We start from the raw sequence: 18,487 nt of genomic DNA, 5'->3' as shown, positions 1-18,487 counted from the left end.
TGGGACTCGATCCCAGGACCCTGGGATCACAACCCAAGCCAAAAGCAGACGCTCAATTGACTGAGGCCCCCAGGTGTCCTGAGGTTGCAGTTTTAAATGGGCTAGGTCTTATTGAGAATATGAAACTTGAGCAGACTTGAAGAAAGTAAGGGAGATAGCCACTTGGATATCTGGTAGAAGAGTCTTGTAGAAAGAGAGGCTAATACAAAGTAGCAGTGTGCCTGGTACATCCAAGGAATATCTGGAGCCCATGGTTGCTGGAGTGGAGGAGTAAGAGCAAGAAGAGGAGATGAGACCAGGGGGATAGTAGGGACCAAATTATATAGGGCCTTCCTTTAAGAAAAAAAAAAGATTTTATTTATTTATTTATTTGAGAGAGCGAAGGGGAGGAAAAATGGGTGGAGGGGCAGAGGGAGAGGGAGAGGGAGAAGCAGACTCTCTACTGAACAGGGAGCCCAACATGGGGCTCGATCCCAGGACCCTGGGACCATGACCTGAACAGAAGGCAGACTCTTAACCAACTGAGCCACCCAGGCACTCCCCTTTTTTTAAGATTTATTTATTTTAGAGAGAGAGAGCACATGAGTGAGCATGGGGGTCAGGGGAGGAGGGGCAAAAGGAGAGGGAGAGAGAGAATCTCAAGCAGACTCCCTACTGAGTGTGGAGCCTGAGGCAGGGCTCAACCTCACAGCCCTGAGATCATGACCTGAGCCGAAATCAAAAGTCGGACGCTTAACTGACTGAGCTACGCAGGCGCCCCCATAGGGCCTTCCTTATAGGCATTGTTGGACTTTGTTTTTTTCTCTGAGTGAAATGGGGAACATATGCAAGCTTTTAAACAGAGGAGTTATGTAGTTTGACTTAGAGTTTTATAGGATCACTTTGGCTGCTGTGTGGAGAATAGACTGTAGATGTTGTAAGGGTTACAGTGGGAAGTCTCTCAGGGATCTTGCTGTAATCTGGGTGAGCAATGATGTAACTCAGACTAGAGTGATGTCAGTGGAGATGGTAAGCATCAGTGAGATTCTAGACACACAGTATTTTAAAGGTAGAGCCAATGTGATTTCCTGTCTGATCAAATGAAGAATGAGAAATAAAATGATGACTACAAAGATAAACCAAAAACTTAAAAAGAAAAAAAAGTTACTTAGAGGAGGAGAGAAGAAGACTTTTAAAAATTTAATTTATTTTGTAGATTTGACTTTGAAATATAAATGTTTTAGAGAAGTATGAACCAAAATTAACTCAAAATGACCAATCTGACAAATAACTTGATTCAGAGTATATTTTTTAATCTACACATCAATAAAGAAAGATAACCCAATTATAAAGTGGACAATTTGAGTGGATTGCCATGAGAGAAGATGCACAAATGGCCAATAAGTACAGGAAAAAGTGTTTATCCTTAGTCCTAGGGAAATACAAATTAAAACCACAGTGCACTATCACTTAACATCCACAAAATGGCAAAAGTTAAAAGACCTATAATACCAAATGTTAGCAAGATCGTGGAACAAATAGAACTCTTATACACTGCTAATAGTAGTATAAAATGTGATAACCACTTTAGAAAACTATTTGTGAGTTTCTTGTAAAATTAAACAAATACCTATCCTATGACTTAGTAGTTCCACTCCTGGACATTTACCGAAGAGAAATGAAAACACATGTGTCCACAAAAAAACTTGTGATGGCTGTTCAAGGGAACTTTTTGGGGTGGTGAAAATGTTCTATATTTGATTGTAGTGGTGGCTACACACACACAAACACACATACATGTTTGTTGAACTCATTAAATTCAAATTGTGAATTTCTCACATGTTGTTAGTTGGAGTATAAAATTATACAACTTTTTGGAAAGTTCGGCAGTTTCTTTTTTTTTTTAAACTGAGGTTGTTTTCCGTATCAGAGACCTTCTGATTTTTTTTTTTAAGATTTTTATTTATTTATTTGACGGAGAGAGAAAGACGGAGAGAGGGAATACAAGCAGGGGGAGTGGGAGAGGGAGAAGCAGGCCTCCTGCAGAGCAGGGAGCCCGACGTGGGGCTCGATCCCAGGACCCTGGGATCATGACCTGAGCCGAAGGCAGACGCCCAACAACTGAGCCACCCAGGCTCCCCAAGTTTGGCAGTTTCTTACAAAGTTAAGCAAATACCTATCCTGTGACCCAGATGTTCCACTCTTAGATATCTACACAAGAGAAATGAACACATATGTTCATGAAAGATCTATTTACGAATATTGACAGCAGTTTTATTTATAACGGTCTTAAAATAACTCAAATATCCATCAATAGGAGAACTGATAAACAAAATGGTGGAAAATATATACAATAGAATACTACTGAGCAGTAAAAAAGAATGAACTACTGATGCATGCAATGACTTGGATGAATCTCAAAACTGCTAGGTTGAGTGAAAGAAGCTCAATATAAAAGACTACATACTAGGATGCCTGGTGGCTCAGTCGGTTAAGCGTCTGCCTTCAGCTTAGGTCATGATCCTAGGGTCCTGGGATCGAGTTCCTCATCGGGTTCCCTGCTCAGCAGGGAGCCTGCTTCTCCCTCTGCTCCTTACCCTGCTTGTGCTCTCTCTCTCTCTCAAATAAATAAATAAAATCTTAAAAAAAAGACTACATACTAGATGATTCCATTTACATTAAAATTATTAACCAGGAAAAGCTAATCTATGATGGTAGAAATCAGAATATGGTTGCCATGAAAGTATGGTTGCCACTCTCTGATGAAAATATTTTATATCTTGATTGATACATAGGTTTCACAGATGTGTGCATTTATCAAAACTCATTACATTATACAAGTAAGAGCTGTACATTTCATTGTATTTAATCTCAATAAAAAAATCAAATAGTCACTAAAAATAAAAAACAAAATGAAATAAATTAACCTCACCGTATTAAATTAGTAGAATTATTTCAAATGACTCTAAAATACAATAATTTAACTGTACCTTTTTCAAAAATTTTTATTGTAAAATACACATAAAATATACCATTATAGCCAATTTTTTTCCATTATAGCCAAATTTAAGTGTATGGTTCAGTGATACTAAATATATTCATTATATTATGCAACCATCACCACCATCCATCTCTATTCCTCTTTTTATCTTGTAAAACAGAAACTCTATACCTGTTAAGTAACAACTCCCTATTCCTCCTCCCCCCAGATCCTGGTAGCCACCATTCTACTTTCTGCCTCTATGATTCTGACTATTCTAGATAATTATATAAGGTGTATAAGTACCTCATATAAGTGGAATCATACAGTATTTGTCTTTTTGTGATTGGCTTATTTCCCTTAGCATAATGTCTTCAAGATTCATCCATGTTGTAGCATAAGACTTAACTGTACATTTTTAATGAGATGTACCCTAAGGAAAAAAAATAAACTGCAAAGAAATGTTAAACTTTTTTCATTAGTTGTCTCATTAGTAATAATTTTCATTATTTTTTCTGAAACAGATTATATATATACAGAGAGAGAGTCAGAGAGAGAGAACAGAATAAAACAAATTATGTTAACGTTATCAAGAACCAAGATGTTGATCATAAGAGAGATACAAATATAAAATCAAGAACTTGGGTAAAATCCCTGAAATCCTAAAATTTAATTGGAAAAAGCAAAACAATGACCAATCCAATGTTAGCAATAAGCTTTCCAACCATCCAAATTGTGGTCTCTAAATGTCATTTACTACTAAAATGAACCAAGGCTTCTTAAAGAAGCATCTGATTCCAGATCTGGAGCAGGAAATGAACAAGATGAACCTGGAACATCTTATTACAACAGAAAACAAGAAAGCTACTAAAGACCACTGGAATCATGTCAAAAGGACTCTGGAGCGTATCTGAAGGTATTTCCACAGTCCAAAAATGTGATGATATGCATTTTAAAATGAGCAATAACTTCAATGTCTTGAATATACTAAATGTGTTAAAATCCATGACTTCATAGTGAGACTAAAAACAAAAATCTCATTGGTCAGGGGCACCTGGGTGGCTCAGTCAGTTAAGCATCTGCCTATGGCTCAAGTCAAGATCCTGGGGTAGAGCCCCACGTTGGGCTCCTTGCTCAGCAGGGAGCCTGCTTCTTCCTCTCCTTCTGCCATACCCCTGGCTTGTGCTCTCTGGCTCTCTCTATCTCGTTGTGAAATAACTAAAATCTTAAAAAAAAAAAAAAAGACTTAAAAAAACCTCATTGGTCATCTTTGGAGTATGTTAAGGACTCATCATTTGGAGAACTATTCTCTATTATGTAGAGCACCTCAAGTCATTAATTTGAAAACTAGCAAATCAAAAGAAAGAATCAAGCATTTATTCTGCCTTTCCTTAGGTAATCAAATATTTGATGAAGGAAACATTCTTATTTATAAAAGAATTCCAGCTAATAAATGACAGAATGTTATAATAGAGTATCACTATTTTGCAGCTCTTAGTGAAATAATGCACCTAGGTAATGATTACCAATGACTGCTAAACTATCAAGTAAAAAGATAATAACATTTGAGCCTATTTATCAATTATAACAAAGCAAAAATACATTCGACCAGATGTTATATGTCTCCTGATAAGATGCAATAGGAAGAAACTAATGATGTACTATATATGTTGGCTAATTGAATTTAAATTTTAAAAAAAGATGCAATAGGAAGTAAGTGATAGCACTCACGAAGTATTCTTGCCTAAAAAGAAAAAATGGAGCATAAATCATAACAACTCTATATCTAACTGTTCATTCATAGGAAATAAGACAAGATAAAGAAGTACATCAGATGACACCATGGGGATGCAATAAAAAAAATCCACAGTGCTGGAAATTTTACAGAACAAATGATGAAACAAATGTTTCATCAATAAATATATAAATCTCAGGAAATGGGGCGGCTGGGTGGCTCAGTCATTAAGGTCTGCCTTCGGCTTAGGTCATGATCCCAGGGTCCTGGGATCGAGCCCCGCATCGGGCTCCCTGCTCCGTGGGAAGCCTGCTTCTCCCTCTCCCACTCACCCTGCTTGTGTTCCCTCTCTCACTGTGTCTCTCTCTGTCAAATAAATAAAATCTTTAAAAAAAAAAATAAATAGGGCGCCTGGGTGGCTCAGTTGGTTAAGCGACTCCCTTCAGCTCAGGTCATGATCCTGGAGTCCCAGGATCGAGTCCCACATCGGGCTCCCTGCTCCGCAGGGAGTCTGCCTCTCCCTCTGACCCTCCCCCCCCTCATGTACTTTCTCTCTCAAATAAATAAAATCTTTAAAAAATAAATAAATAAAAGATAGCTAAGAAAAGAATCATCCAAATGCAACGTATAAATCTTGTTTTGGAATTGCAAAAAAAAAATGAGAGAGAGACAATTGGAGAAATTTGAACACTACATGTTTGGTAACATTAAGAAATTACTGTTAATTTTCTTTGTATATGTTAATGATATTTTTAATAGGTTCTCTGTATTTTACACACAAATACAAGTATTTATGGATGAAATTATATGATATCTGGAATTTGCTTAAAAATAACCAGTTGGGAAAGAGGTGGGAAATTGGATGAAACAAGACTGGATATTTGTTGATAATTGTTGAAGTTGGTTGATAAGTACATGGATTATTTATTTTCTTTTTCTATTAAAAAGAAAGAGAATATCTCCAAGCTTTTTGTTATAAGCAACAGGAAGGATGAAGTTTCATCCCCATCACTGGATGGGGAAGGTTGCAAGTGGAGCAGGTTTAATAGAAAAAATGAGTAAATTTTAAGCATATTGAGTTTGAGATGTCATTTGAACATCCGAATGGAGATACTGAATAGGCAGTTAGATATATAAGTTTGGGATTTGGGAGAGAGGTCTGGGCTGAAGATATAAAGTTGGGAGTCATTAACCTAGAGATGACATTTATAGCAATGAGGCTGGATGAGATCAAAAAAGGAGCAAGGTAAACATAGTAAGTGCTCAATAAATATTCATTATAAATATGATTAAAACTATTACTTTTGATTTCTTTCCTCTCTGAACTCCTACAGCACTTTTATTGTATCTTGTATTATAGTTATTTGTATACATGTCTTATGCTCTCTATAAATTATAAGTTTCCTAAATGTGGGACTGATATCATTTTTTAAAAAGATTTACTGATTTAGGGTGCCTGGGTTGCTCAGTCGGTTAGGCATTTGCCTACAGCTCGGGTCATAATCCCAGGTCCTGGGATCGAGCCCCATGTTGGGCTCTCTGCTTGGGGGGGAGCCTGCTTCTCCTTCTCCCTCTGCCTGCCACTCCCCCTGCTTGTGCTCTCTCTCTCTCTGTGTCAAATAAATGAATGGACTCTTTAAAAAAAAAAAAGATTTACTTATTTAGTTTAGAGAGGGTGTGGCATATGGGGAGGGGCAGAGGGAGAGGGAGAGAGAGAATCTCAAGCAGACTCCCCGCTGAACGTGGAGCCTGAGGCAGAGCTCAGTCTCATGACTCTGAGATCATGACCTGAGCCGAAATCAAGAGTCAGATTTTACCGACTGAGCCACCCAGGCACGCCATGGGAATTATATCTTTATCATCTTTATACATTGCTCTTCTTCCACTACCACCATGGAGCCAGAATGGTGTCTTACACATAACTGATTTGAAATTAATAAATGAACTAGAGTTTGTAAAGAAATTTCTTGTCAGGGCTATGGGTTTCTGGCTTCAGGTTCATGAGACTTCCTATATTGATGGGCTTATATGTGAACAGGGCCAAAATGTGTTACTGTAGTTCTTGCTAACTAGTTAGCACACTGGTGTGCTATGCTAGCACACTAGCATAGCCTAGATCAGCCTTTGGGATCCAACCCTATCTAAGACAGCACAGAGGAGAAACAAAACCATGATTGTATGGTCAATTAATATTTGACAAAGGAGGCAAGAATATGCAATGGGAAAAAAATCTCTTCAATAAATGGTGCTGGGAAAACTGGACAGCTACATGCAAAAGATTGAAACTGGACCACTTTCTGACACCATACACAAAAATAAACTCAAAATGGATTAAGGACCTAAATGTGAGACCTGAAACCATAAAAATCCTAGAGGATTTTTATGGACAGTAATCTCTCTGACATGGGCCAGAGCAACATTTTTCTAGCTTCTGAAGCAAGGGAAACAAAAGCAAAAATAAACTATTGAGACTATGTCCAAATAAAAAGGTTTTGCACAAGAAAGGAAACCATGAACAAAACAAAAAGGCAACCTACTGAATGGTAGAAGATATTTGCAAATGACATATCCAACTAAAGGTTAGTATCCAGAATATATAAAGTACTTATATGGGACATGTGGGTGGCTCAGTTGTTTAAGCGTCTGCCTTCAGCTCAGGTCATGATCCCAGGGTCCTGGGATGGAGTCCCACATCAGGCTCCTTGCTCACGGGGAGCCTGCTTCTCCCTCTGTCTGCTGCTCCCCTTGCTTGTGTGCACTCTCTCTCTCTTTCTCTCTGACAAATAAATAAAATCTTAAAAAAAAAGAACTTATAAACTCAACACCAAAAAACCCAAATAATCCAATTTAAAAAATGGGGAGAAGTCATGAACAGACATTTGTCCAAAAAAGACATATAGATGGCCAACAGACATATGAAAAGATGCTCAACATCACTCATCAACAGGAAAATGCAAATCAAAACCACAATGAGATATCACTTCACACCTGTCAGAATGACTAAAATAAAAAACACAAGAAACAAGTGTTGATGAGGATGTGGAGAAAAAGGAACCCTCATGCCCTGTTGGTGGGAATACAAACTGGTACAGCCACTGTGGAAAACAATATGGAGGTTTCTCAAAGAACTAAATATAGAACTATCATATGATCCAGTAATTCCACTACTGGGTATTTACCTAAAGAATATGAAACACTAATTTGAAAAGATATATGCACCCCTATGTTTAATGCAGCATTATTTACAATAGCCAAATCATAGAAGCAGCCCAAGTGTCCATCGATAGATGAATGGATAAAGAAGAAGTATATATATATACAATGGACTATTACCTGGCCATAAAAAAGAATGAAATCTTGCCGTTTGCAACAATATAGATGGAGCGAGAGAGTATAATGCTAAGCTAAATAAGTCAGTTGGAGAAAGACAAATACCATATGATTTCACTCATGTGGAATTTAAGAAATAAAATAACAGAAAAAAAGAGACAAACCACAAAAACAAACTCTTAACTATAGAGAACAAACAGTTATCAGAGAGGAGGTGGGAGGGGGGTTGGGGAAATAGGTGAAGGCGATTAAGAGTACACATCTTGATGAGCACTGAGTAATGTACAGAATTGTTGAATCACTATATGGTACACCTGACACGAATTTAACACTGTATGTTAACTATACTGGAATTAAAAGAATAATTAAAGGGGTGCCTGGGTGGCTCGGTCGGTTAAGCATCCGACTCTTGGTTTCAGCTCAGGTCATGATCTCAGGGATGTGAGATGGAGCCCCTGTCAGGCTCTACCCTCAGTGCAGTCTGCATGAGATTCTTTCCTCCTTCCTCTCCCGCCCCCTCTGACCCTCCTCCCCAACCCCTGAAATAAATAAAATATTTAAAAATAATAATTTTTTTAAAAGTACAGAGGGGAGATGGGTGAAGTGACCTAGAATGGAATGAAGGGCGATATGGCATAGTGATATGGGGCGTAGGATACAATTGGCACCATGTATATGATTTTATATACACACACACTTACCTCAGAGGATGAGTAAACATTTCATGGTTCAGCCACTCATGGGTGAATAGGAATCAGCGTGGTGTCCTTGGCCACTGAAGTGTTTTATTTTCTTCTTATATTTCTCAGCTCCAGAACATTCTCCCCATTGGGACTTAAGAGTTCAGGAATAGCAATTTTTTTTCGTTTTTGTTTTAATCTGCAAGATGACTTTTCTCATCTACTACCATCCTGGCTCTCATTCCTGGAAGTTTCCAAAGGCTCTAAGAGTATTCCTTTTCTTGCCCTCATCCTATTCCTATGTTGGATGCAGGTAAACTTTTCTTGTAGTTTTGGTTAGTACCACCCCTGCTCAGGTCCAGTCTTGGATAATTTGGTACTGTTGCAGGATTGCAAGGTTCTTGTCTCACAGAATCGAAGAATGAATCTTGTGGACAGAAAAGGGTGAAGTGAAGTGTAGTTTATTTAAGATTTTTTAAGATTTTATTTATTTGACAGAGAGAGACAGCAAGAGAGGGAACACAAGCAAGGGGAGTGGGAGAGGGAGAAGCAGGCTCCCCGCAGAGCAGGGAGCCCAACGCAGGGCTCGATGGCGGGACTCCAGGATCATGACCTGAGCCGAAGGCAGACGCTTAACGACTGAGCCACCCAGGTGCTCAGTTTATTAAGTGAAGGTGAGAGCAGAAAGGAAAGAAAAAACTCTAGAGTGAGAGGGGTCCCGAATGGGTTGCCACTGAGGGTTTTTAGGACCGGTCTTTTATTGAAAACCTGACCAGGAAGCTTGTGGCCTTGAGATTCTTGTGCTGGCTTAGTTTGAGCAGGGACTATTGATAATCCCCTTACTGATTTACTCCTTTGAGGTCTGGTCATTTTCTGTGATTACATTGTAGCCGAGGAAGAACAATACTCCCTAACATCCAGGGCCTGGTGGTCTGGTCTATTCCCTTCTCTGTCTTAATACTTCTGCCTGCCAGGAAGAGTTTCAGATTGGAGTCAGGGGCCCCCTATCTCTCCCTTCCATACCTTAACCCTTTCCTAACTCAGTATCACTCACTTTTCTTCTTTCTTCCTTCCTTCCTTCCTTCCTTCCTTTCTTTTTCTCTTTCACATCAAGATCAGGAAAATAACATTGATTCAATACTATTATATGATCTACAGACCTTATTCAGCTATCATCCATGCTTCCATTAGAGTACTTTATGGCAGAAGGAAAACCAGGTTCTTGTCCAGGGTTTGGTTCTGGATTACAAGTTGCATTTGACAGTTTTGAGTCTTACCTCGTTTTTTTTTTTTAATATTTTATTCATTTATTTATTTGAGAGAGAGAGAGAGAGAGCACATGAGAGGGGGAAGGGTCAGAGGGAGAAGCAGACTCCCTGCTGAGCAGGGAGCCTGATGCGGGACTGGATCCTGAGACTCCAGGATCATGACCTGAGCCGAAAGCAGTCGCTTAACCAACTGAGCCACCCAGGCGCCCGAGTCTTATCTCCTTAATCTGCTGAAATCTGGATCAGTTCCTCAATCTTTTTTTGTCATTCTTGATCTTGGCATGTCTCTCTCTCTCTCTGTTTCCTGTGTCTCTCTTTGAAGACTATGGGCTAGTTATTTGTACAGCATCTATCAATTTAGGCTTATCTGATATCTCCTCAGGGTCAGATTCAGGTATTGAATTTTTGGCAGGAATACAATTAAAGTGACATTATGTCCTTCTCAGTGCATCATATCAAGTGACCCATAATGGTATTTTACCCCATTACTGGTGATGTTAACTGGAATCACTTGGTTAGGTTGGTGAATACCAAATTTTTTTCACTGCAAACATACTACTTTCTGTTTGTATAATTCAATACATTTTAGGGAGATGCTAGTTTTATTTTTAAGATTTTATTTATTTATTTGAGAATGAGAGAGAGAGAGCATGAGAGGGGAGAGGTCGAAGGGAGAAGCAGACTCCCAGCTGAGCAGGCAGCCCAGGACCCTGGGGTCATGACCTGAGCCGAAGGCAGTTGCTTAACCAACTGAGCCACCCAGGGGCCCCCCCGTTGCTAGTTTTAGCATGAATGACATTTATTTGTTTTAAGTCATCTTCATTGTGAAATATAAGACACATAAAAATGAATAAAATATAAAAAAGGTATGAATTATAAATTGTATACCTGTTATTGCCCCTGGTAATAAAAATGGGACATTTCCAAGCACCTCACTTGCCTCTTAAAGAGTTAAAACCCCGTTACCCCTTCTAAAATTAACCCCTAGTCCTGACTTTTATTGCAATCATATAGTTTCTTTGTTATTATTATTTTTTATGACCTAGGTGTACATCTTTAAATACTGAAATTTTGTGTTGTCTCATTAAAAAACTTTTTTTTTTTTTCAGAGGGAGAGAGACACAGAGAGAGCACATGCACGTGCGTGGGGTTGGTGGGGACAGGGCAGAGGGAGAGGGAGAGGGAGAATCCCAAGCAGGCTCCATGCCCATGGCAGAGCTGACTTGGGGCTCCATCCCACAACCCCAACATCACAACCTGAGCCAAAATCAAGAGTTGGATGCTTAACTGACTGAGCCACCCAGGTGCCCTCATTGAAGAGCTTTTAAAATAGGGAACTTTTAAAATAGTCGGTTAAGTCGCCTCAGGTCATGATCCCAGGGTCCTGGGATGGAGCCCCGCATCATCAACATCATCGGGCTCCCTGCTCAGCAGGGAGCCTCCTTCTCCCTCTGCCTGCTTGTGCTCTCTCTCTCTCTCACAAATAAATAAAATCTTAAAAAAACTTTTAATTAAAATTGTAGTACAATACATATAATATAAACATTACCATTTTAAACATTTTTTAAAAAAGATTTACTAAAAGATTTTATTTTTTTAATTTTTATTTATTTGTTTATTTGACAGAGACAGAGAGAGCAGGAACACAAGCAGGGGGAGTGGGAGAGGGAGAAACAGGCTTCCCACGGAGCAGGGAGCCCGATGCGGGGCTCCATGTGGGGCTCCATGTGGGGCTCCATGTGGGGCTCCATGTGGGGCTCCATGTGGGGCTCGATCCCAGGACCCTGGGATCATGACCTGAGCCTAAGGCAGATGCTTAACGACTGAGCCACCCAGGCGCCCCAAAAGATTTTATTTTTTTTTAAGTAATCTCTACACCCGATGTGGGGCTGGAACTCACAACCCCAAGATCAAGAATTGCACGATCCCCCAACTGAGCCAGCCAGGCGCCCTCATTTGAAATTTTTAAGCATACAGTGCAGTAGCATTAAGTACATTCACCTTGCACAACCATCACTACTATACATCTCCAGAACTCTTTCATCTTCCCAAACTGCCACTCTGTACCCATTAAACAATAACTCCCCTTTTCCTTCCTCCCCACAACTTCCAGAAACTACTATTCTACTTTCAATTTCTACGAGTTTGCCTACTCTAGGTACATCACGTGAGTGGAATCATACAATTTTTGTCTTTTTATGTCTGGCTTATTTCACTTAGCAGAATGTTTTTAAGTTCCATCCATGTTGTGGCAGGTTGGTACCACTCTAAATTCTCATCCTGTAGTACCAGATTCCAGGGAGTTATGGATTGGAAGGAAAGTTGAGAGGGAGGAGAGCCTGGAATCACAGAATGAGAATTTGAAAGAGGGAATCAGCAACACCATCCTACACTGTAAAGGTCAAAGCTAATGAGGTGATATGACAAGAAATTGTCAGAATCGGTTATTAACAAACCTTTTTAGAGTAACTGCTTTGTGCTTGGAATTGTGCTAGGTACTAGGTTTATGGAGGCTGAAGTCAGATTGCAAAGGATTACAGAGTTATGGTATGGAGAGAGCACAGTTTGGAGGGAAGGAAAACAGAAAGCCTGGGAGCTTGATGGAGACGTAAAATGGAGAGGAGATGCTACCGGGACATGTATATTTGAATACTTTTGGGAAAAGAGGAATAAACCAGGGGAAGGATGGCAGAGCTCCATCAGTATTCAGATAGACAAGGACTCCACTCCTCCCCCCACACCCCCAACCCCATACCACAACTTTCTGTTTCTGTTTTCAAGTAAGTGGTTCCTAGTGGAGTTAAACTCTTCAGATTAAATTTGACAAGATAGGAGGCAGAAAATGCTAATACTTATATTAGTATAGTATATATACTATATTAGTATTTTATATAATATTATGTTAGTATAGTATATATAAAATTATTCAGCCTTAAAAGGGAAGGAAATTCTGACACATGCTTTTAAAATTACAATATGAATGAATCTTGAGGACTTTATGCTAAATGAAATAAGCCAGACACAAAAGGACAAATATTGTATGATTCCATTTATATGAGGTACCTAGAGTTGTCAAATTCATAGAGATGGAAAGTAGCATGATGGTTGCCAGGGGCTGGTGGGAGGGTGGATGGGGGAGTAGGTATTTAATGGGTACAGAGTTTTAGTTTGGGAAGATGAAAAAATTCTGGGGATGGATGGTGGTGATGGTTGCATAACAATGTGAATGTACTGGGATGCCTGGGTGGCTCAGTCCATTAAGTGTCAGGTCATGATCCGAGGGTCCTGGGGTTGAGTCTCACATCGGGCTCCCTGCTTCTCCTTCTGCTCCCCCTGCTTGTGCTCGCTTGCTCTTTCTCTCTCTCTGACAAATGAATAAATAAAATCTTTAATAAACAAACAATGTGAATGTACTTAATTCCACTGAACCATACCCTTAAAAATGGCTAAAACAGTAAATGTCATGTTATATATATTTTACCACGGTAAAAAATAATTGAGTAGGAGTATTATGGCAAAATGTTAACAGTGTGTGAATCTAGGTGAAAAGGTTTATGAGAGATCATTTTACTATTTTTTGTTATAATTTTTGCAAGTTTTCTGTTGCTCTGAAATTTTTTTCAAAATAAAAAGTTTACTTAAAATGAACAGGAGGCAGTTATATAGAGGTAAGATACAGACCAGTGGGCTTGCTTCCTCTGCTGGGGTTGCAGGTACCAAGTCTGTCAGTCTTGTGTTAGGAAGTTAATATAGTATCATAGGCAAGTATTGAGTACCTTAAGCAATTTGCTTTCACATTTTAATTATATCATCACCTCTTTGTTGACTTAACTGCTTCATAAGGATGTGGATTTGACAACTTTTCAATTTCTCCTCTGTTTTCTTCATATTATTTTAATTATTATGAATTCCTAGAACACTAGGGACTGTGTTCAAATTCTGACTCTTGCTAGCTCTAAGACATTATGCAAATTATTTCATCTCTCTAAGCTTTAGTGTCCTCATCTGTAACCGTCAGAGAGTATGAAGCTTTCAGGTGGGAGAATGAATGGAAAACAGAGCACAATACCTGCCACATAGTAAAAATGTAATACATGTTATTAGTTAATTATATCATTGGTATATGCCTGGACATGATTGTATAGGTCCAAGGGCAACAGAAGACATCCTAGAGGTCAGAATCAACTATATGTTAAATATAAGTCAAAATGTAATACTTTAGGGGCGCCTGGGTGGCTCAGTCATTAAGGGTCTGCCTTTGGCTTGGGTCATGATCCCAGGGTCCTGGGATCGAGCCCTGCATCGGGCTCCCTGCTCTGCGGGAAGCCTGCTTCTCCCTCTCCCACTCTACCTGCTTGTGTTCCCTCTCTCGCTGTCTCTCTCTCTCTGTCAAATAAATAAATAAAATCTTTAAAAAAATGTAATACTTTAATATTGCAGCTTAAAAGGGATATATAATAGTTTTTTATTAAATTCAGTACTTGTCATATCTTCAGTAAAGTTCTCTGCCACTAAACGCCCAACTGAGTTTCCAGAAGCAAATTTAAAGGTTGGTGAATAGTGTCTGTGAGGTAGGATTAAACCATCTGGGGTTCTTTTGCTTAGAGAAGTATGTAATAAGATCTCAGAAAAAGACTAACAAACTAAGTATATAGCACTTATATTTATTGTTTGATTGATTGAAATAAATTATAGGATAACTGAACCAGATGAGATGATTCCAGGCTTATGAAAATTTATCCAAGTTTTAAAATTACCAATTAAAGACAATGTGAGAGGAAATGGCTTTAAGCTCTAGAATAAAGGATTTAGATTAGATGCTTAAAAGAAAAATCTCTGAAAATGAGGTTTATTAAACTTTAAAGTGAGTTAACATAAAGTCTGATGGGATTTTCTTGTCTTTAGAGGTAAATTAGATTTCTCTCTGTCTGAGGTGGCATAGGTAAAGAAGTACCTGCAGGTAGGTAGCCCAGCTGATGGTCTTTTGCAGCCTTAGAGTCAACGAAGGTCTTTGGCTCACCTAACCACAATCAGTCACAGTCTCAGCGGGTAACCATCCTGCTTGCATTTTCTAATCTTTCTGGGTAATTTAATGATTAATTTAATTGTTACACTGGCTACCAAGGAATTCACAGTTTTTTGTGTTTTTTTTTTTTGACAGAGAGAGCACACGCATGCTTGCACGGAGGTGAGGGGAGTGAAAGGGCAGAGAGAGAATCTTTTTTTTTTTCCAAATTTTTTATTGTTATGTTAATCACCATATATTACATCATTAGTTTTTGATGCAGTGTTCCATGATTGATTGTTTGTTCATAACACCCAGTGCTCCATGCAGAACGTGCCCTCCTCAATACCCATCACCAGGCTAACCCATCCCCCTCCCCCCCTCCCCTCTAGAACCCTCAGTTTGTTTTTCAGAGTCCATCATCTCTCATGGTTCGTCTCCCCCTCTGACATACTCCCCTTTTCTTCCCAGAGAGAGAATCTTAAGCAGGCTTAAGTAGTGGTGGCTTAAGCAGGCTCCAGGCCCAGTGCGGAGCCCCAAAGTGGGGCTAGGTCTCACAACCCTGAGATCATGACCTGAGCCGAAATCAAAAGTTGGAGGTGAACCCACTGAGCCACCCAGGCACCCCTCACAGTTTTTCTTCACAGTTTTATTTAGTAATGGGAATGGCTCAGGCTTATTTATTTATTTTATTTTTAGTCATGTTTATTGCGGTTCAGTTTACGCTTTTTTAGTGCACAGTTTTGTGAGTTTTAACAAACACATAAGGTTACTTTTCAAATAATCAAGAGGGTCTATTTATGTCTTGCTTGGGGAGGGGAAATGCAATAGCAGAGCAGAAAAGAGCAAAAATATAGTGACTTTTGGGGTATTTTTATGGGAATCGAGGTCAAGATTTGCCCGCAATAGGAACTGGTTGGTTGAGCCCTCACAAGTGAGCAGATGAATTCACTTAGTCTACCTAGTGTTGTTAATATTGACCTGCCCTGGTCCTTTTAGAATTAAATTTATTTGGTCACTGGTCTTCTGCAGCATTAGGAGTGGAGGAAAGGAGGAGTCAATTATAAATGATTTCAAGATTAAGAAGTGGGATGTGTCTCAGTGTGTTCTATTGCATTTTTGTTCCACTAGTAAAACATTCCGGGGACCCTAATTACGTCTGTGTCCTAAATCTATTACAGCAACAATAGATTCTAGATTTTTCAGGACAGTTTCATTTCAAACATTCTCTCCTTTTGTTTCTGTAAGTTAAGTATACTCACATGACATGCTTTGCTTGTTGGCTTAAAAAATGTGATCACTGTAATTTATAACAGCAGGGAGAAGACTGGTTTATAGGAAGGTTTATAGGAAGCTCTACTTCCTCTTAGCCTATATGAAGTGCTAAATTGGGCATGGACAGGATTGGAGGATCATGGTACCTAAGTCATTCTGAGCCTGGGGTACAGAGAAAGAACTACCTCCTATTGAATGCCTACTATGTATATGCTTGGCAGTGTGTTAGGCGCTTTCCCTATTGACAGCCTCTCTGGCTAGAATTCCTTTCCAGATCTAACTACCACTTAAATAAAACAAAACACATACTCTTCATGGTGTCTAGTTAATTAATACAAGTCACAGCTGCCACACCCTCTGTAAGACCCTGGTATCATACTTAGGTTCATAAACTCTCAAGGTTTGGAGGGATCTTTGAGGTCATCTAGTTAAAGGGGTGGCAGCTGTTCTCTTCACCATGGAGTCTGAGAATCACTGTGCTCAATTCTCTCAAGGGGAAGTGCAAAAAAAATGTCTGGGGCTATCGTCTCCTTGGGTTTCAAGTTCATGTAAAGATAGGACAATGATGAGCAAATGTGAAGCTCGAACTGTGTTCCATACTGGAAAGGGCAATGGGGGGGGGGAAGCTTTATTGACCCCTCAGACAATGTAAAGGAAAAAAACAAACCCCAAACTGGGGAGACTTAATGTGAGGCCCTTGAATTCAGTTAGAGGCCCACATAAAGGAATCCTGATGGACACAGGTAAAACCCAAAGCATCCTCGCTTTCTTCACTTTGAACAGCTCTGAAGTACTAGGCATCCTGGATCCTCTTTGCCTTTTTATTAGAAAGCGGGGAACCCTCTCCTTTTCTATGGAAGAGGGTGAGAGATGAGGTCTCCAGGTGCTGGAACTGTAGAAAACAGGTCTTTTCTCTTATGTCTGAGTAGTACAAACAATTGTCCTAGAGGCAGGGGAATATATTTCACGCCCTCTCAAGGTCCCTTCGGTTCAAGGATACTGTCATTCTCTGGCTATACTAGGGGGAGGGCCTGCAACGTCCATGCTGCCATGGAAACACGCCGCGGTGTTCCTTTTTCTTACGTGGGGCGGGGCACTCTGCCCCAGTCACCAATCATCCACAGGGTTTCTTGAGTGGCGGGGAGCCGCAGCGAATGGGCGAGCCGATACTGCGTGACGCGACGGGAAAAGGGGGAGTTCGCGGCCGGCGGCGGCGGTGGCTACAGCGGCGACCTGGGGATCGAGCTGGAGGGAGCTGGGGAGTGTGCAGGGACCTCTAGCTCCAGCGCGAGTGATCTCCCGCCGGGATGCCTGGTACTGTTTGTAGAAAAGTGGGGGTTCAGTGAGCTCTGAAGGCTTGGGTTTCGGGTCTGAAGGGATGGCTGACCGGAGGGGGCGGGGTGGCAAGCATGGCGGCGGTGACGGGGAAAGGGTTGGAGGGCCCTGAGGAGGGGGTGGGGAAGCAGTAGCTGGGAAGGCTGGGTGGTCTTGAGGAAACGTAAAGGGTTGTGGGTGTTCTGGCGAACAGAGATTACAAAGCAGCCTTTTGGGGGGCCATAGAGGCGCCAGAAGGACGTAAGGAGAGTTGTGGGGGATGGAAAAAGAGGCGGGGAGAGAAGAGGTGAGGAAGGAGAGGAAAGGGTGTCTACGGGGAAGGTGATGGAAAAGAAGAGGGAGAGAAGGATTGGTAGGCTGATAGTAAATAACGAGGGAATCAGGCCTTGGGAGGTATGATAGGAAAGTGCTTGCAGCGATTATAAATATAATCTAATTGGAGCCCTAGACTGGTCCCTTTCCCTAGCTCTTGCACTTCCGCCCCATTATTTAAGCTCAAAGTGCGTGAGGAAGGCTAGTAGGTTACACCGAACTGATCTTTTGTTATTTCATTCCAGGGGAGCAGATGGACCCTACTGGAAGTCAGTTGGATTCAGATTTCTCTCAGCAAGACACTCCTTGCCTGATAATTGAAGATTCTCAGCCTGAAAGCCAGGTTCTAGAAGATGATTCTGGTTCTCACTTCAGTATGCTATCCCGACACCTTCCTAATCTGCAGACACACAAAGAGAACCCTGTGTTGGTGAGTGATACCTTGTTTGGAAATGACTGAGGAAAAATTATTTTTCATCTAATCAGGACCAATCCGCAAACATAAGTACTTAGGCGATCACTATCTTTTGGATTAAAATTGGTTGGAAAAATGAAATCAACACATTCACAAAAAGTATGCCTCATTTT

At 40.3% G+C, this 18,487-nt stretch overlaps 1 protein-coding gene across 1 annotated transcript in view; it reads left to right on the top strand.

Annotated features, from left to right (window-relative positions):
• The window catches only part of TP53BP1 (tumor protein p53 binding protein 1), a 95,200-nt gene that overhangs the window by 6,045 nt on the left and 70,668 nt on the right, over window positions 1–18,487 (top strand). The window contains 2 exon segments of the mRNA XM_025883854.2: window positions 17,377–17,566; window positions 18,145–18,329. Of these exon segments, the coding sequence (XP_025739639.1) occupies window positions 17,560–17,566; window positions 18,145–18,329 (192 nt within the window). The 5' untranslated portion in view covers window positions 17,377–17,559.

This window comes from Callorhinus ursinus, unplaced genomic scaffold, assembly GCF_003265705.2.
Source record: "Callorhinus ursinus isolate GAN/ISIS: 27379988/994484 unplaced genomic scaffold, GSC_fseal_2.0 scaffold25, whole genome shotgun sequence".
NCBI classification, from domain to species: domain Eukaryota; kingdom Metazoa; phylum Chordata; class Mammalia; order Carnivora; family Otariidae; genus Callorhinus; species Callorhinus ursinus.
This window is presented reverse-complemented; position numbering and strand designations above follow the sequence as displayed.